Source organism: Rhagoletis pomonella, unplaced genomic scaffold (genome assembly GCF_013731165.1).
Source record: "Rhagoletis pomonella isolate Grant_MI unplaced genomic scaffold, Rhpom_1.0 Rhpom_scaffold_00887, whole genome shotgun sequence".
Classification (NCBI taxonomy): Eukaryota; Metazoa; Arthropoda; class Insecta; order Diptera; family Tephritidae; genus Rhagoletis; species Rhagoletis pomonella.
In genome coordinates this window covers 779-21,740 of record NW_023459440.1, presented here as the reverse complement: position 1 = coordinate 21,740, position 20,962 = coordinate 779, and the positions used below count along the sequence as shown (strand labels likewise).

The 20,962-nt window shown below is 36.0% G+C and overlaps 3 protein-coding genes across 3 annotated transcripts in view; 2 read left to right on the top strand and 1 right to left on the bottom strand.

Moving 5' to 3' along the window:
- The window catches only part of LOC118751657 (protein trachealess-like), a 29,761-nt gene extending 25,767 nt beyond the window's left edge, over positions 1–3,994 (top strand). Inside the window, exons 5-8 of the mRNA XM_036486470.1 lie at positions 1,104–1,297; positions 1,723–1,829; positions 1,958–2,105; positions 2,164–3,994. Of these exons, the coding sequence (XP_036342363.1) occupies positions 1,104–1,297; positions 1,723–1,829; positions 1,958–2,105; positions 2,164–3,565 (1,851 nt within the window). The 3' untranslated portion in view covers positions 3,566–3,994. The remainder of the gene's footprint in view (positions 1–1,103; positions 1,298–1,722; positions 1,830–1,957; positions 2,106–2,163) is intronic.
- Positions 3,995–11,159: 7,165 nt separating this feature from the next.
- LOC118751656 (coiled-coil domain-containing protein 22 homolog) lies at positions 11,160–13,073 on the top strand. Its single transcript, XM_036486469.1, is given in 3 exon segments — positions 11,160–11,856; positions 11,858–12,391; positions 12,393–13,073. Coding segments are annotated over 3 exon segments (1,662 nt in total). The 5' UTR covers positions 11,160–11,280; the 3' UTR covers positions 12,945–13,073.
- Positions 13,074–15,459: 2,386 nt separating this feature from the next.
- LOC118751655 (chromodomain Y-like protein) lies at positions 15,460–20,580 on the bottom strand. The gene is made up of 6 exons (XM_036486468.1): positions 18,461–20,580; positions 17,623–18,405; positions 17,168–17,343; positions 16,888–17,098; positions 16,683–16,826; positions 15,460–15,833 (listed from the first exon to the last, which is right to left on the bottom strand). Exons 1-6 carry the CDS (start codon positions 20,204–20,206, stop codon positions 15,681–15,683), a joined length of 3,213 nt encoding a protein of 1,070 aa, XP_036342361.1. The 5' UTR covers positions 20,207–20,580; the 3' UTR covers positions 15,460–15,680.
- Between the last annotated feature and the right edge of the window lie 382 nt (positions 20,581–20,962).

The window sequence follows — 20,962 nt, the reverse complement described above, 5'->3', positions numbered from 1 at the left end:
AAAACTCGATATGAAGGCGTCTAGGACCTACCGTTGATTTTCGCCATTTTTTTTTTTGCTGACAGCGCCTCTTCCATACAAAAATGACTTTTTTTTAACAAAAAAAATGATAAAAATCGACGTTAAATCTTAGCTAATTGCACTTTATTTTAATAAAATTGAATGTACCACGAAACTGTATACTGAAAATCCTCTAAAAGGGTTTCTACAAAAGTTTAATTTTTTTTTTTTATATTGCACAAAGTTTGAATCTAAGATTTATACGATTTTTTTAAGAGTAAACCCTATCTTTACAAATACAAATACAAAATAACTAAAATTAAATGATAAAAAAATATAGTTATTATTAAAACTTGTCAATATGTGGCGCGTTTAAAATTTTGACACGGATCAAAAGGAAACGGTTCTGTAAAGGCTTTATTTCTTAATTATATGTAGGAGGGTTGCCACCTGTTTCAAGCAAGTTCGAATTAAATAAAGGCAGAAAATTGAAATGTATTTTCTGATATGGATGTCCGACGAAAGAGGTTGTGGTTTGAAAATATTTTGCAGAGGGTTGCCACCTTCTTACAAAGCTAAATTCAATATTAGCAATAGGTTAAATAAACTACTTCAATATGAATATAAATCGAAATTGCTTTGAAGAAATTTTATTTCTAAACTGCATGTAGGAGGGTTGCCACCTGATTTTATAATTAAATTCAATTTTAATTAAGAGTATTAGATAATTTAAATATGTATCACAATATAAGTGTCATACGAAAAAGGTTTAACGAAGTTTTGGTTTAAAAATAATTTGAACAGGATTGCCATCTGCTTGAAAAGTCGAATTAAATTAAATTATATGAAGTATTGAAGTATGAGTATCAAACAAAAGTGTATTAAAAATATTTAGTTTCAGCATTTATAACATTAAAGAGGGTTTCCACCTGCGTAAAAAGTTAAACTCAAATTATTGAATAAGTGAAATGAATTATCAAAGTAAATAACAAGTACTTTCACATTCGATTTATTTAAGGAAATGCCATTATCTAGATATTGCCTTGAAATTTAATAAATACGAATATATGTTTGTATGTACATTTATTTCCATTCTATTGTAGGTCGTCTTGTTGTTGTGCAAGCTGCGACCGCAATACACGTTCTCACATACACGAAAATCGCAGCCACCCTTGTTGGGAATGGTCGCGCTGGCTATAGCCTTACCGCCGCCATCTGTGCACGAGATCCGTCTGGAATGCGACATGTTTGTTACGCGGATCAATTTCGATTTACGAATAGCGCACTGTGAACCAAGGTAGGTGAACCAATTGTTGTACATACATAAGTACATAACGACGGACGGCTGAGTGGAAGATGGACTTATCTCGGCAGCCGGTTCGAAAGCACCCTATCTCAGAAAACTTTTCAAGAACGTCCTACTTCAGAATTTGGTTGAACAACGCCCTATCTAAACTGAAAATATATTGAAAATATGTTGAGATAGGGCGTTGTTGAACAGAAGTATGAAATAGGGCGGACTTCAATCGAATTCTGAAATAGGGCGCTCTTGAAAATGTTTCTGAGATAGGGCATTTCCGAACTGACTGCCGAGATAGGTCGATCTTCCCTTCAGCCGGCGATATACATATACATATGTACGTAGTTATGTAAGTTTACAATTGACAAATATTCTTGAAAATTATTCACAACTATTTTTAACTACTTCGATTTCCCATAAAGGGTATCCGACTTGCTGGACTATTCTCCGGAGGATCTGGTCAATAAGAGCATGTACAGCTTGTGCCACGCCGAGGACGCTATCCGGTTGAGAAAAAGCCACATGGATCGTGAGTGTCACTTGTTATTTTTCATATATCTTAACATTTATTTATATCTGATATTTATTATCTACATTACCTTTGGCAAATAATGGACCGTAATTCAATAATCACAATTTTAATTCATTGTATTTCAGTGATCGAGAAGGGCCAAGTCCTTACAGGTTATTTTCGGCTGATGAATAAGAATGGCGGCTACACTTGGCTACAGACCTGCGCGACAGTTGTTTGCAGTACGAAAAACGCAGATGAACAAAACATTATATGCGTGAACTATGTCATTAGGTGAGATCTCGTAAGACCGTGCCTTGTCTATTTCAAAAATGTCTATTTCTTTTTGCAGTAATCGAGAGAATGAGAATCTCATATTGGATTGCTGCCAGTTGGAGCCCAGTGTGGACTGTATTAAGCACGAGGAGCTTGGCACTGATAAGAATTCAGGTTCACCAAGTGGCGATGCCGCACCCGAAGGTCAAGCGGGAGTGGGAGGAGACACAAAATCATCATCTCCCAAGACAGATGGAGATGGGCACCACCAGCGTCCCCGTGGGCGAAGTACGAACTCAGCGGCCAATACCAGCGCCAACAGTTTAACGTTAGTGAAAGATAGTCCAAATTCTGTAAACGTCGAAATGGAAAATACGGCGAGTTCCTTGCCTGCAACTGTAGCTACACCAGTGAGTACGCCCAATACAACAACAAAACGCAAACGAAAATCCAAAGCTTCCATGCAAATGGAAGATACCCCGGAAGTTAGTACGGTTAGTACACCGGTGGCAGATTCACAGCCGCAATCCAAAATAGCCGCAATGGAGCGGGAGGCACCGCGCAGCCGTCTGCCGTCAACGGTCGAGCAGATGTCGCAGCCGCAGCAGCACGTTCAGCTCTCGCAACAGCAATTGCAGCAGCCACAGCAACCGCAACAGCAGCAGCAACAACATTCTGAGGCGTCAGTGAAAGATTTAGAAAATGCTATGTCGAAACACCTGCCTTCGCCCGGAGTGAACGCCAGCGAGGCTACACCCGCTGCCACCGATTTTAGCGCCGATGCACTGTTGAAGCAACAACAACAGCACGAAAAAAGCAGCACAATTCAATGGATCGGCACACCCCACTATCAGCAGCCTGCCCCCATGCCAGCCACCGCACTACTAAGGCAGCTGTACGCGAACCGCGAAAGCGTCATTAGAGCAACCGCCAGACAAACACCAACGGGAGTATTCTACGGTGACCAGCAAAGCGGACCCTTGCCCACGCCCCCAGGCAGTGAGTCCTCTTACGACAACCACCAATACCTGCAACTTCACCCCGCTCATCCGCAAAAGTCATCGTCCGATGCATTCACGAACCTGGTATCGACATACGGCGGATATCACAGCTCCATCGATTACCACAACGCAATGACCCCGCCCAGCTCAGTATCTCCGCGGGACACCACCAACAACTTAAATGCAACCAAGGCGACCTCACACAACAGCAACGGTTACGACTACAGTGATCCACTACGCGTTCAATATGCAACACCCAACAATGCCGGCGAGAGCGGCAGCACACCCGCCCTTCCCCTCAAACCTCAACCCTACTCAGCCGCGACGGCCACCATGCACCATCCGCACTCGTCTGCCGACCCCACCAGCATCACCTACAGCAATCTGGATCAGCCACAGTACTTTGCTCCACATTCCAGCTTCCATTTGTACCACAAGGGTACACCAACAAGTGGCTGGTACTCGACACCGTCATAGGTCAGCCTACCGGACTGCGATTTGCAGCGGCAGTGTGGACATCACCAAGAACAGTCCCTACAGCAAGCCCAGCTGCATCCGAAAGAAGGCTGGGACATTGTGGGTGCACTAGGCAAAGTTGCAAGAATGTTCTTCAACGCCCGGAGAGGGAATTAAAAGCGATGATGCGATACGACGATGCAAAAACTTTTTGGGTGGTGGCCCGTAGCTCCTCTTTAGCATGCGCTCGGCCGGAAAGTAATGAATAAATACATACTTATGTAGGCACAAACATGATTTGCCTAACAAGATAAACACATTCGTATATGCATCCATAAAAACATACATACATACAGTCCCTCAATGAAGTTTAGAAACAGCGAACTTTTTACAATACCGGCAACTATTTATTAATTACATTTATTTCTCGCTATTTTTTTTTTTAAATATGATTAATTATACAACAAAATCCCCAAAAAAAGAAAATTCCGCAAAATTTCATTCAAATATTGCACAGAGTTGAGTACGCAGTTTTTTAGCCCATTCAATTCTAGTATAACGAAGTGCAAGTTTGAGGTGGCTAGGACTTACCATTGATTTTTACGAATTTTTTTTTGTTGAAGGTGTCGCTCATTTTCTCCATATAAATTAATGTTCGATATTTTTTTTATATGCAAAAAAATTTGCGACATCGTCAACAAAAAAGAATTGCCAAAAATCAATGGTATGTCCTAGCTTCCTCATACTTGCACCAAAATTGAATAAACTAAAAAACTGCATACTCAACTTTTTTCTAGAGAGCGTAAATAAAAAGTGCAATATTTGAATGAAATTTTGCGGAGTTTTATTTAATTTTGCACAAGGTTTGGAACTGTAGAATTAACCATATTTTTATAAAAGTTAGCGAAAAATAAAAAATTTAAAAAATAGTTGCCCGTATTGTAAAAAATTCGCTGCCCCTAAACTTTATTGACTGACTGTATGTATATATTTATGTCATATACTACATATGTATTTACATGGATAATGGGCTCATATGAACTTGTAATATGATATGTATTAGTGGCGTACACGAACACAATATTACATAACTGTATACAAACAAATGAGTTCCTTAGAGAAATGCGCAAATCAAAACTCTCAATTAAAAAACAAAAAAAAAACTATTTACTTATGTTCCAACGATACAAAAAGCATAAGTTGCATAACATTTTATAGCGTAAAGATGTAAACAAAATGTGCAATTTTATAAACAGTGTATAAAATATACATATGTATGTACATACATACATACATGCATAGAAATTCGATATACTCCCATAGATTGACGATTACCCATCCCGAATTGAAGGTGAAAAAATTTCGGCTAAAAACTTGTACTGAAATTACGACGCCAAAGGACATTGCATCGCACGTTCGAAAGATTTTGCATAAACAGCCATGATTTGAAATATAGTAATTCCGTAAATTTTTGTTCGCATTTTCTCGGAACTGATGCCGCCTATTTTATACAGAATTGGGGGTGAACAAGAAGCGACTTTGAATCTGACGCCGCTTCAAGCACCAACGAGATTCCCATCTTCGTAGATGAAACCAAAATAGACTTAATAACGGTACCTAGCTTACAGTTTTCTATATTACCGCAATGTTTTTCGGGCTGGGATCTATGCATAATGGGCCTTGATCACTCAAACCCCGCCGCATTCAAGTCGGCAACAACTACCTTGGTATGAGATCCCATCTCCTCTTCTTAAGTTGAGGAGAAAGAAGTCCAGAGTAGCTACTAACAGCAGGTGGGCAGATCTACCAAATGCAAAATGCATTGCGATCTATCTGGCTCGATTGTTCAATAAGCGAAGCTTAAAGTTTCTTACGCGAATACTAGCGGCACCTTGGGATACTGATCCCAGGACAGCCAGGGCCAGGTACAGGACCAGTAAAATATTAACCGGTTAACGTCCAAACGTAAACCCATCAGGAACGATACACTCTAAAAAATCTGTTTAAAAATGCGACTATAAATCGAGTATATTTTTGTTTATTTTTAAAATTTTTTGCTAAATTTACACGATAAATATGTATTTTTCTCGTTTACACATTTTCGTGTGTAAAAATACATTTGTTAGCGGCTTTACACAATTCTACGGGTGAAATCAAACAGCAGATGTGTATTTTGTAGCTTTTACACACTTTCGTAGTAAATTTACGCACACCACAGCAGCTATATTACACTCTAAAAAGTCCGAAATTTAAACAAACTATTCGTTGAAGAATCGAGCATGTAATTTCGCGAATAATAAGGTAGGAAATCAATAACCTACCTTTTAGCTAGGAAATCTACACAATTTTTTTTTAGAGTGTAGCTTTCGGCCAGTCCCCGATTTTCTGTTTCTTTTCCGGGTATGCTGTTTTAGTCACCATTAAATTTTAGCACAAATTTCAGTTTAGACTAGTATTAAACCTAACTATTTAGCTAGTGTTTGGGTGGACCAGTCCTGCTACATTAGCACACCTATTTATGACAAAAATGGCAATTGAAATCATTTGTAAGGAGCTAGTAATTTGGGTATGTATGTATGTATGTATGTACGTAGGTGTTCATTGGTGACTGGGTATGATAATAAATCATAAAGGTTCACATTCTTCCTAGTTGCAAAAATTATAAAAAGATATTAATTAAATAATAGTTATGTAAACAAACTTACTAACAAAAACAAAAGCATACATAATTATTTATACGAGTATATTAGAGTATTTCAAATATTGGAAGCTTATTTTTAAACCATTGTAAAATACTCTTAAATTTGTATATTCTTCGAAATTAAAACAAAAAAAAACCAGACGATTAAGGAAAAATACTCAAATGGAATAAATAATTATCTACTACTTAAATTATAGGAAAAAAAATCCAATTGCTTATATAAGACTTAGATAGTGTGCCAATAATACATGAACAAAAATAGTTTAGTACATATTTAAAGAATTAGGAGTGCATTTTTTATTGTTATTAATTATTTAAGTTACTAGCTGCTTACTAGAAATTGTACATAAAATTAAGGATAAACGTCTACAGGACACAAATACAACACATTGACAACATATCAAACGCTTTTGGTATTTTATTTGTCCCCCTCTTTGTTGGAAGTCTCCTCACCATTGGACAATAAGGACTCGCAATGTAAAATACTTACATATCGCTAGCTTAGGGCCGTTTTCTCAAGTAACCTGTAACTTTAAAGCTCACTTTATTTGTAAAGGTTGCATTACAATTTATGATTGTGTCTAAAGTAAAGCATTTTATGATCCATTTTAAATTAGTTTACAACCAAGAAAAATACGTACGTCATAAACCGATAATAGAAATGCTTAACTTTAGACATAGCTTTACTGTTAATCCAACCTTTAAATATAAAGACAGCTTTAAGGCCAGTAAAATTGTAAAAGTGGCGAATATTAGCAAGCAAGAATTCGACCACATCCTTCCAAGAAAGAACTCGGTAGGTATATCAATGGCTTCATTTGTACGATATTCAAGATATTGGTTCTCCTACAACAAAAATGGCGCATCTGTACTCTTCATAACGTCTTTTGTTGGCTCTTTTATAAACGGCGTTTCCACGGCAACCGAACCACGTTGTTCGCCCCCTCAATTACGAACGGCGAATCACCCTGTTTACACGACACATTTGCAAAAGGCCCAACACACGGATCGATTTATCGGCCAACCGCTAGAAGTTGGTGGTAAATATGCCGTGTGTAGGCAAGTTGGCAAATCTTCGTCAAGTTGTTCGTCAGGTTGGGGTAAAATCAAAAATTTTTGATTTTTGAGGCAGATTGGTCAACTTGCGGCTCTGTGTGTAGTGACAAGTTGGCAACCTAAAAAGCGATTTAATTTTTGTAAAGGCGTATTAACGTTAACATGTGTTTTTCGATTCGTTTCGCTAGTGAAAATGCGTATAATTTGTGAAAACGGGGGCGGTAGCAATAACATATACATAAAAATGAGAAGCATTCATTCCTAGCATAGCTTAAAAGTTTACCAGTTCTGTTGTGTTGTTCACAGTTCAAAAACTCTCACTCAAATGAAATCGGCCTGGTTGGTGCGTTTGTAGGGAATTTCGTTAAGTAGGTTGGTCAACTGTTTGGCCGAAAAATCAATGCGTGTGCAGGGCCTTTAATGTGTTGTTTATGAGCATTCCAACAGTGGGTGGAAAATAGTTGTGTTTTCGTATTCTCCAGCAAAAATATCCAGTAACCAAATTTCGGAGAGTAAGCCAATATTTACTCCCAATGAGTGAAATATGCAAGAAAGTACGAAAACGCAAAACCAGAAAGAAGTTGCTAGTTTTATGAACAGCTGATTAATTTGTTATTTTCCGATGCAATTTTCTTAGAAAACTAGTGTTTTCCATCTTATTATATATTAAAATAGGTTTATTTTTTCAATTGCAGCTCTAAGAGCACCACAAACAATTATTTTCTTAATGTGATTTACAATAAGCATCATGCCAGTAAAAATATAATAAAACTTGCAAGTTCAGCTGCCATTTTTGCTTTCTCAATTTCCCCTGTTTTGCTAGTTCCTTGCAAGTTTTTGCGTACGAAAACGATATCCAGTAAAAAACCAGTAAAATTAGTACTGGATTTACTGGATAGTGCGTACGCGAGCAGGGCTAATATTAGCTGCAAATTCGTATCGGGTTGTGGTTTTGTTACATATTGCTTTTTGTAAATTTTCAACAGTTAAATTATAAATTTTTAGTACAATTCCAAGTATTTCCTGCGTTTTGATACACGTCAGTGCCTTCATTTGCTTAAAATAGGCGAAAACGCAAGTGAAAATTAAAATGTGTGCCCATTTTTCTAAGGGGTCCCTAGGGACCTATATGGGGCCTAGCTGGTCGGCGGTTGTATTTTTGTAAATGGCGGTTCATGCCCTCTCTAAAATGGCGCCATACCCCCTCCCCCTTCGCCCACCGTCCCTTTAACCAACGCCCTCATTGGAAAGCCAGCGCCAAATTTAGCCTGCAAAGCTCGAACCGCGTCAGCTTTACTAAGTTCTGCAGCTTCTTCGCCCTCACTCTCGTGTAAATAGAACTGTTCCTGCTCGCTATCACTATCAGCAGTCAATTCCCTATGGGGACTTGGACATTTATCCTCACCCTCACTATCACTGACACCAACACTTAAGTCTTTTTGGGAACTCGGAAGCATAAGTACGGAGGGACATTCAATTACATTAACATTTGCTACACATTCCATTGCTTGAGTACATTCCAAAAGTTCTCTAAATCTTTTCGCATCAGATTCAAAGATCCTTTTTTCCTTACTCACGCAATTTTGGAAATACATACCTCTTTTTCATATTATTTAAACAATTGTTTATACCATGCACAATTTAAGATACTTATCTTCTTATTTTCGGCTATATTCCACCTGGGATTTGATTGGAAAAAACACAAAACTTTCCGAAATTGTTCTGCGATTTGGTAAAATTTAACATAAATACTTCAAAATGGCGGGCGCGTTGCTTTGCGAAAATTTTAGTGATGAGAAATTTGGCTCTGAAAAGTATTCGGTATGAATGAATTTGGTTTCCAAGTACTATTTTTTTGGTTTTGTTAATTTTTTGTGGTGCTAATTTCTATACTCAAGACAAAAATGCAATTTAATTAGTTTTTTATTTCAATTTTCGATACAAAGCAAAATTATTTCCAAGGTAAAATACCAAAATAAATATCTTAAATGGTTCACTTTACATAGTACTCAGATATATTTGGTATTTTGAAGGTAGCAACTACTTTCAATCAGCATGAAATGCAACTCTGTTAAATTAGCTGAAAACAGTCGTAGTACATTGTTGCTATCTGTTTCTTTCAAATTTTGAGGGGTTTCATTCTCGCTAGTACACAGGATTGAACTAATATATGTTCATACCATGATTCAATAATACAAGGTTCGATAAACTGACAGTTGTCTCTCTCGCACCGCTCCCTTAGCAGTGGCACAGTGTTGCTTCTTTGCAAATTTACATGGAAACAGTGTAGCTTTGGTGTGAAATAGAAGTATAAGGTTTTGCATATGAAGCATATTTAACTGATGAAAACATAAACTGTTTTTAAATTGGATGTTTACATCAATCTCATAGTAGTCTTATTTTAATTTTGAGTCATTTTGCAGTTTTTATACAGCTAAATAGCACATAAATTACGTAATTCGCGTAGATATATCAATATTACGTTCAACATTTCGTTTAAAATACCAGATTTCCTGCAAATACATTAGAATTTACAAAAGGAGTTGCACTACTAATTGCCTATTTTGCGTACTGTTCTACTACCATTTTCGCACCAAGATATTTCATTCTTCCCCTTTCTCCGTCCTTCGTAAATGCAACCTTTTGTAAGGGAGTGTCAAACCGCAGCTGTCAATAATTATCTAACCTTGTATTATTGAATCATGTGTTCATACTTGCATTTGCGTTGGTTCACTGGTGTGTGTGTATTAGTTTCCGTCAGGTTTGTCTAGTAGGGAATTCTTTTTGGGCCCCATCTTACAAATTTTACAATTTGGTGGTGGCTTTTTACCACGATTGAGAGAATACAAAGGTTGCGCCGATCTCGGTCCGCTATTCCTCTCTTAACGAATTTGACAGAATCGTTGTTTGCATGACGTCACACTTGTGCAACTTGTTTGCGTTTTCCTTGCAACATTTTTTCTTCTTCTTCCATTCTTGCTCACGTTTTGGCATTTCTCTCTCGCAATTGCACCAGTGTGACGTCACACCAAAGTTATTCTCAAAAATCCTCTCTGATCGGCGCAATCTTGTATTCTATCATTCTTGGCTTTTTACTGCAATTTTCTTAATTTTCGCTTGTGACAACGTGTGCACACATAAGGCAAAGAATAATTTAACACAACGACATGATTTATAGAAGAATTTGCCTAATAGAAGTGATTATTCATGCGTTCAACAATTACGCGATTTTTTTTGTTCTCTTCGTTGTTTACTTCTTCCAACAAAGATGGCGTCGAGATTTTAACAGCTAGAAAATAACTCTTTTCTTTCTTTCGGGAAGGCGTGATCTTGTGTCTTTCGTTCATGGGTTACCCCATGTTCTGACCGACAACGAAAACACTTTGAAAATGTGTTTTGGGCTGTTCACACCGGCTGTTAGTGTTTTCGTTGACATTTCCTACATCCGCTGATTACAGTTTTGCTACACAAAAACAAAACCAAAATGCTTTTCCCTCATTTTGTTTTCATTAGCAACCTCTTACTTTCATTCTTATTTTACTTTTGCCAGCCAATTAACAATAAATCCGAAATGGCGTAATAAAGATGATAAAATATGACTTCCACTTCTATAAATAATCGATAAAACCAGTGAACACACCGATTGGAATGAGTGGAACGGGAGTTTTCAAGTAGTTTTCAGCGAAAACTGGTTTTCGTTTGACAGATTTTACATGGACGAAAACCAGTTTTAGCAACGAAAACAAGTTTTCTATGTCGGTCAGAACATGGTATTAACATCGTGTTTATGAACGAAACATCGATGTATTGGAAACATCGATATATCGTTTGAATATCTATATATGTTTACACAGAGGTTAAAATAACAGCTGATTGCCTAATCGGAATTTGTTTATCTGAATTGGTTCAAGTAAAAAAATTCAGTTAGCGAAAAAGTGATTGGTTTTATTTATTTATACCTATAGCAAGCTTATTAACAATGGACGAAGTTGATAAAATTATTGTCCATTCGCTTAATCAGATTGGCTGCCAAATCGACGATAATTGTACCATGGCCGAATTCACGCCAAGCATATTGGTGCACGCAGTATCCAAATGCTTGTATAAAATTGAACCATTATCCACCAACATTCCGAAGGCACTTCCCGAAGGACTAGCAATGGCGCAGAGATTCTCCGTAGCTACAGCATTGTCAACAATTATATCCAATCTTAACTATCGCGGTGATATTGGGTATCAGACGTTCTTATACCCGAACGCAGTAGACGTTCGAAAATTGTTAATGTTCCTTATAGAAAAACTACCGCGCGATGAAATGACGTCCACAGGAGGAGACTCCGGTTTATTGGGAGACCTAGAAATATGGCGTAGAAACGTCAAAGAAACAATTTTACACCAATTACACAAACCATGGGTACCACCATATTGCAGAAATGGGCGTACTGGTCAAACAACAACCTTTAAACCTCATCACAATTTAAATTTTTTTGTAGAATTGTCAATTCCGGATCAAGGTGCTCATTTGGTGCAGCACAAAACGAGAAACATTTTCCAAAAAAACTTCAGCTGAAGAATTCGATCTAATTAGTTCAATTCTACATCAAAACTCGTTTGATTTATATGCTGGCAACGAAAATTTCAACCGAGAACAAATAAAGCTTTCAACAAAAGAAATAGCCGACTATCAAACTTCAGATGTATGCAAATCTGAAAGATACGTTTCAACTGATATGGTGGACTCATCGCCTCTTATCAAACTAACAGATGAGGTCAATAAGTTCAAAGTTCAAAACGTTGAACTTCTATTAAAACGAAAAACATTAATAACTGATATAAATTCTATGAAAAATCAACAAGGAGCCGTTCAAAAGGAACTAGAAAATGTCTGTGCAAAACTTAAACTTCACGAACGCACTTGCCTGGTTCTAGACAATCCGAAAGAGAATACTGGTAAATTAGAAACACTCATACGAAGCACTGTAGAACGTCGAAAAAACTTAGATCATCAATGGCATGACTACCGCCAACCGATGTTGGATACACTTGAACGACTGAGGTCATCCAAACAACTAAACTATTCTCGAAATCTGAAAAAAAAATCGGGAAATAATTACACAGTTGCAGCAAAACTTGGAACAAAGGAATGCACAACACAACGAGCTTAGCACCGAATTAAGAGCATCAAAAAATGATCGGGCAGCACCGCGAAAAGAATATATTCAAAGGATACTCGAATTTATATCAAATATACGGAAACAGCGCAGTGATATTTACAAAGTTCTGGACGATACGAGAGACTTGCAAAAGCAACTAAATTCTATATCCGCTCAATTACAACGTCAGTTTTGTTACACAGATGATCTACTTTTCCAGACAGCCAAACACGACATGCACTCAAAACAAGCCTACAAGCTTTTGGCCTCGTTACACACCACATGCAATGAACTTGTTGATATCGTTGCAAAGACAGGAAATGTGACTAACACAATACGAGAGATAGAGGTACAAATTGATCGTGAGAAAATAAAAAATGTTAGGGCAAGTTTACAACAAATAACGGCAGACATACAAAATTTTGAAAACATTATTCATAACATTCAGACCGATATTCGCGGAATAGAAAACGAAATTTCAAATGCTTAAATCTCGTGAATGTACGTACATACCAGTGTTGACAAAATGTTAATCTGATTGACGATTAAAAGGTTAATCACGATTAACGATTAAAATTAATTAATCGTAATCATCCGTACGGTTAATAATTAAATTTTTTTTTCGTTAATCGTCGGTTGTGATTACGATTAATTAATTTTAATCATTAATCGTTAATCCAATTAATAAAAATCTGATTAAATGGTCTAGTTTATCCGAATTTGAAACCAAACACGGGTTAAAGTTATTTTTTTTTGTGTTTCACTCTTATAAAAAACGCATATTTAAAAAAAAAAATTATAATTATTATTATTAGTAGTACATAAATTGGGAATTTTTGTAACCCATCGCACATGTGCAGAGGGATATTAAAACCTAGTTTGCTTAGCGGCTATTAAAATAGAACTTAATGAAAAGGCACACCAAATTGCTTGTGTGTACAGTAAAATTCCAGCATAAGTTAATTAATCACCAAACCTACTTAATCAAATTAGGGGTTAATGATTAAGGGCCGGTTACTCAATGTCTGGTTAACACTAATCTGCGGTTAAACGTCGTTATCGACGTCTTCGGCTCCATGCATACAACAGGGAGTCGGTAACGTCGATAACTATGTTTAACCGGAGATTAGTGTTAACAAGACATTGAGTAACCGGCCCTAAGATTAAAATTAATCATAATTAACTGTAATCGGATTGAGTTTAATCGAATTAACTAATTGATAAAAAAATCAATCGATTAGTGTAAACACTGGTACATACATACATACATATGGGTATATTAGTCGTTCGCAAAATAATAAACATGTATTGCACACATAAAACTCTTCGTAAAAAACTATAAAACTTTAGTGTTTTATTTAAGTAAAAATATTTGTCTACTTTTGGGTGGGGAAAATTCCGAAAGGTACCGAAAGTACTCAAAAATAAACATGGCGAATTCCCTTAAAACAAAACACGAAGAATCCAGAAAAAAACATAAAAGGGCGAATAATTTCGTAGTTGCTATCGCAACTTGTCGCCGGAATTTCGAAGGAAATGCGTTTAAGGTTGCAATTTACTCCCAAAATGCAGATAGATACTTTTCCACGATATGAATGACATAACGATAACTTTACATCATATGTTGAATATTCCGCTGTTGAGTAGGTCCGATTGTCATGAAAATGTATGTTATTCTATCACTTACTTTATTTAATTATTACAACATATTTTTTATGTACATATGTACGTAAAGAGAAAGTTTGTATATGTATTTAAAAAAAAATATATATAATATACTAAACAGGCATTAATTTTTGTAGAATAGTATGGAATAGTATATGGGTCAGAATTTCTGAAACGGGCCACTTCAATTGTGTGATATTTTATTTCCAATCAGCAGTGGTATTTTTTCATAGCTATTGACAATGCAAACAATTGTCTAACTTTGATTTTACAAAAAAAAAAAAAATTTCTTATATATCGACAAGTGTTGTTTTTTGTCCTTTTTACTTCAAAATTCAATTACAGACGATCTAATTGACCGATTTTGACAATTCAACCGTCATTTTCATTGCTATTAAAAACTCTTCAAGAACATAGGTTTTATTTATTTAAAAATAATTTTTAAGTGTAAATTTAAAAATAACACAGAAAAAAACCACATATGCAAAATTTTACTCTCTTTAAAATTCTGTTGAGAAAAACATGGATCGCAACGTTCAAAACCGTTATTTTTAGTTGAAGGCTGACGCGCAATTCAACGAGCACGTTCGGACTTATTTTGTGCGTCGGAAACCAGCGTTCCCTCACCGGTTTATTTGTTTTCATGTGACAGAGTTTAAAATGAACAGAGGTAGATTTAAGTAAACAAGTAATTTTTAAGCAAAAAAAAAAACGACCTCAATTCTTAAATAAAAATTTTAGATAATCGTTAATATCTTCATGATGCAATGATCGGATTTAAACCAAATTAGCATGGGAACACCTGTGAGGCAACAACTTTCCTTAACAAAAAAAAAAAAGAATTATAGAAATCGGTAGTTATGCGGTAACATATGTATATAAAAAAAAAATATTCCGACGAATTCATAACCTTCTCCTTTTTGTAAAGTCGGTTAAAATAATAGTTTTTCAATTCATTTATTGAACAAATATCTATAATATTTAGAAAACAAAGGAACTCGTTTATTGTATTTGAAGATAAAATAAATATCCTCCACATAGAGTTTCGTACAAGCGTATTGACGCAGAAAATGTTCCGCAATATGTGCAAAGATTTTCATCCTAATGAGTTTGTTTCTGAATATTATAGATAAGATTTTTTTTTTTTTTTTGTAAAATCAAAGTTAGCATTGTCAATAGCTATGAAAAAATACCACTGCTGATTGGAAATAAAATATCACATAATTGAAGTGGCCCGTTTCAGAAATTCTGACTCATATACTCATATACTTTTGACGAATGTCCTAATTAATATGTAATTAAAAATTTTCCTTTTCTACCAAATCATGTACTAAACGCTCTTCGGTATGTCGGGAATCATTAACACCTATTTTTATTTATTTGTATGTAATCCGAGTACATACTTTTATGTATGTACATACTACTGAAAAAAAATATTCTTAGTTAATACACAGTAATTTAAATTATAGGCCAATCCACTGTGTTTGTAAAATATATGTATTATAAAATTTTGTAGTTCAAATTAATAAAGAAATTATTGCGTTGTAAAAACATAACCATTTTAAAAGTGACCACTCTCCAAATACTTTTTGAAACTTTCATAACTTTCCGCCGATGTCCACTGTTCAATGATGGTCTCGAATTCTTCGTCCAGAGACTTATTGATTGTTTCTAAATGATTGGTGATAACAGCTTTCTTCATAAATCGATATGACTGTAGGATAAGAAGAGTTCAACTTATACACATCACGATTTAAAATATAGTTTGCGAAGAATCAATTTGAATAAAAATCAAAATTTATGTGGACATGTATATACAGTGCCGGCTACCTTTATAATCTCTCTTTTGATCCTCAAAATCGATAGTTGCCCTTTTGTATCCAACATTTTTATTGAGCTTGGAGCCGTTTCTTAATGAAAATTTTTGTGAGAAAAAAAACATAATTTACATTTTTGGTAGAAGTTATAGCTATTTCGGAGATCATCACATCTCTTCATCAGACTTCTTCAACTGGGATTCGATCCAACGACCCCAGCCGCCATAGCCAGCAGCCTAGCCACTGAGCTTAGTTCGCCATGTAAACTGTTGTTGCTTATGTTTATTTAATATAAATTAATTTTTTTTTTGCAAAAATAACCATGTTAAAAGATTTCCAAACTTTATTTTTTACATTTTCATGCTAATTTCAAGCGCTGATTTTTGACAATTTTTTACCTCGGGAGTTGAGTATTTTCTTCCATATATATTTATTTTTACATGAATGAAATTTTAAATATCAATGGTGTTTTAGTCCCTTGAAATTTGTACTTTATAATATTTTTTTTTTATAAAAGTTAGAAATTTTGATGAAAATCCGTTAGATGGTTCTATTATTTATTAGTATATTTAGTATTTTTATAAAAATGTAATGAATAAATAAAAGGAAAATCAATACTGAGGATCGAAAGAGGACGCTATTCATGTGACCGGCACTGTACATACATATGTATAGGCCCAATAACACGTCATGGATTTATTTAATGGAAAAACTAGGTTTTTTATTTAATCGAGAAACGAACTAACCTCTGAGGACATTGCTGCTAGTTTTTTAGCAGTGAGTAATGCGTCTTCGTTAACTTTGCCCGAAGCGGTAAGTTTGTGCACTAATCCAGATAGCGCCGATTCAGTTGAATGTAATTTCTCTCCCAACCAAAAAAGTTTGGTTTTCTGCGATATATTGTAATATAAGAAATGTGTATGTAATTACAGAAAATTTTGACTAGCTTACATAATTATCACGGATTTTGGTTGAATTATTCCAAAAGCAATATCCTTCGGGGACTTGTCCTATTTTGACATATGGAGTTTCATATGAACCTTTGTCGCTACCAATTACTACGTCAAACAATGGTAATTGCGTCACACCCAATCCAATATTGCTGCCGCTTACACCAGCTACCAATGGCTTTGGGAATGTTGCCAACATCTTTAGATAGTTCCTAAAGAAAGTTCCGTTTTCAAAACATTTTTTGCTTGTGTTACTTTATTTTTATTTTATTTTTCCATACTTAACCGCCGTTGCTAAATATACTGCTGTTAGTTTACGCTTCTCCAATGTGCCAAATGTTAAATCCGTAAAATCGATGCCGTGACAGAAATTAGGAGCGTTTGTCGTAATCACCACGGCATTACATTCTGCATCTTTACTGAGTTTCTCTAAAATATCAACCAACTTATTCAACATCTGGAAAGAAAGTTTAAATGAATGATAATTCACATAAATATGTAACTAATACTACTAATGACCCACTTCTAATATGTATGTATATGATAGACACAGTAGATAGCGAAATTCAATGGAAAAAATAGCAAAACTTTATAATTGATAAAATCTAATTTTTAATTTTTTCTAAGCTTTGCTTCCTTTTAAATAAAGGCTTTCTCCATTACGGATTAGATTAGGGCCATTATGGAAATAGGTATGTCCGTAAATTTTCAAATAAATAAAAAGAATAAAATATACCTGGGCGGTGAATGTATAATTAATTTTCGCCTTCTGGGTGTTGAACACTATTTGTGCAACTTTTGCAACTTTTTTTACAACCACGTCTGAAGCATTGGATCCGGCCGGGGAATCCTCTTTCGTCTGCTTCGGAGATACTTTTGCGCTTACTCCGGTGCTCTTGTTTTTGTCTCTTTCATCGACGCTGGCTGGGCTACGGGAGCCTTTTCGTGTACCAGGTGTTACTGTTGGCTTTTTAGTTTCATTTGTCGAGGATTCTTCACCATGACTGACACCCTTTACACGCCTATTGTTTTTTTGGTTAGATTTTGATTCAGGTTTAGCGAACTCAAAAGAGTTGCCAGCGGATATTTTGGCACTTATGCTGGCATCAGAACTTTCAACAGATGCATTATTATTTTCGTTTGACGTTTTTAACAAACTCCTTTGGGTAGTTTTTGTTACCGAACTGCTTGTACCAGTAGTCGTGGTCGGAGTTAGTTTTTGTTGCCCAGCTTTTGTCGTTGCTGTTGTTTTGGAGGCATTTTGAGCATTCGGTATTGCTGTATCTAAACTAAGACGTCGCACTGACGCATTGCTCGAATAAGAACTATTAGAGCGTCGTCTAATAATCATTGCATCCTCACTAGCTTTTTGTTTATATACATAATCCCAAGTTGATGATGGTTTTTGTTTAGAATTACGCTTGTTTCTTGTACCTCCACTATTGGTTGGAATGGGTGTTGTTTTCCCAGATGTTGGTGTTGTTTTCCCAGATGTTGGTGTAGATTCTCTCTTCAATATCTTAACAAAAAAAATCATTACATGTAATTACATAAATGTTACAGACAAGTCATACCTTTTCTGAAATTGTAGCTGCGCGGCTGCGCATTAAATGTTTTTGTGGCTTATCGACACCTTGTTCTGCAATTAATTTACTTCTCTCGCTCTCCAAGGAATGTAGCATATTAGCAGCACCTTCATCGCTTACTAAACGGTCGATTTCACTCAACTTTTTTTTCTTTGAACCAGCACCACTACCAGTTCCATTTATGATAGGTGTCTGAGATCGCCGTTTCACGGGTGACTGAGTTTTCATCGTATTTTCTTGACTGACATTTTTATTTCGATTTGAAGAGTTACCTGCAGGCGATGAGGACCTAGTTTCCTTTTTCTTTGTTGCAGGGGAGCCAGAACATACTTTTAGCTCTGAACCCCGATGTTGCTTATTTTCAGGATCATTTTGGCGTTGTACAGACGATTTCTTTTCTTTCAACTCGTGTTGATTTTTAGATGCAGATGTTTTATGCGATACTATCTTTGAAGACGGGCTTTCAGCATCCAAATTTAGTTTGGAACTGTTGCGTGCGAATTGCGCATATGAAATTTGAGTTTCTGGTGCGTCAGGGTCCCATATTATTTTTGGTTTTATAATACGTGTGCGCTTGAAACCTACTACAGGTTTTATAGTAGGCGCGTCATTTATAAGCGGTTCTACCATCGGAAGTGTGTCTTCATGTAAGTTATCGGACTCCACTTTCTCCAGTTTTACTACATTCAGGTCCGTGTTTTTGTTTGTTGATTCTTTTCCTTCGCGTTCTTGATTGCTTATATCTTTTTCAAGTTCATTTTTTCTATTTTTGAACTCGGTAGTAGAATTGGTTTGTTTTGAGCTAACTAAGCCGGATGAAGCTTTCGATGCAAGTTCATTGTCATCGTCACTCCAATCTGCACCAAGTGAGCTCACCAAATCGGAGCTTTCCTCTACTTTCAAGGGTTTGATATCTTGCTTGCGTTTTCGCTGACGGTCACCGCCCCGAGCATTCAAACCGGCAATTTGTTCCATGGCCATTGCACGTATTTCTTCACTCGTTAAGTGTGATATTGCGCTTGCGCCATTATTTACCACACGCTGAGATGAAGAAGCCTGAATATTTCGAGCATCTTCGGTTTCTTTTGATATTGTCTCATGTTCATCTAATTCATCATATACTACTTCCATAATTTGAAATTGGCCCTCACCTTCAATGGTTACTCCTTCAGCCAACTCACTTTCTGTAATAGATGGCGGCCGGATATATTGCTGGTCATGGTCATCGTCTTTTTCTACTTTCACATTTATAATATTCGTGTGTTCGTCAATGCCTTTTAGGACAGCAATCAAATCTTCATGTTCTAATGCCGTACATTCATTTTCTTCCGGTAAAATAGACCCTTCATTAACGGTATCACTTTGTGGAAAATTGGTGGCTTCTTCAGGATTGATGTTATCTAAAATTTGCGTGCCTGACAGTTTTGATTTCAGTAGAGACGCTTTTTCACTACAAAACGCCTGGTTACTGGCATCACTATTGCTGGAGTTTAAGTTATCGCCTCCAAGGTACTCCATAGTTTTAGGTGGATCCACATGGTGCATTTCGGCAATCTCGCGTTCTAGCGAGGTCAGTTCATCCATATTCTCAACTCTGCTACATACACCTACCAGCAGAAGTTCATTGGAAATTATTTTAGCAGTACCACTATCGTGGGGATCTTCGCATATTTCATTTTTTTCATGCTTTTGCTCTTCAGCTGACGGATTGTACTCACCCGCGCAAGACATCATTATTAACAAATGTTCAAATTATATTTAAAACTAATATCTTGCTTGAAAACTTGAGGCTTTTATAAATAAATCGTAATGTGTTATCTTAGGGCATGTTTACATGTCAGCGGGCGCCATTTTTTCTGCTTTCTTTTCATTCATAAAAACAATTACAATCTTGCACTCTTTACTAAAAATAGGCTTTGTCTATTTAAATTCCAAATTATTTGATCGTCAACATAATTCTACAGATATTTATCAATATTGCGAGTAATTATAAGCTGTTTAAGTTCGACCGATTAGAATTTAAGATTATTTTGCTTATTTTTCACGTAATTAAAGCCTCGACATCAAAATTTCCAGTTCTTTATCAAATGTCAATTTGACAAACCAATGTTGCCGCGCCGACAACCAATTTTCCCGTCAAAAGCGGATGCCAGTAGGGTGGGGATAAATCCTTATATTCTTTATGTGTCTGCTAGGAGAGATATACAAGAAACTATACTAACTTAACCTTACTTGAACAATTAGCAAAAATAGATACCTATAATAAAATTGAATCTTTAATATCTGTTTTAAAATTTTTAACTCTATTGAAGAACTCCCTTCCGCGACTGATAAAATTGGGCAACTTTGCAAGTGAAAGCTGTCAAAATCGAACTTGGCGTTTGCAAAAATCGCAGTGTTTTTTTTTTGCGCTCTTGAATCGCATTGGTTTGTCGGCAAGGGTGGTGCGCTTTATCCGTTCGCCTCCATCTTTTTGTCGTTGTCGTGGTC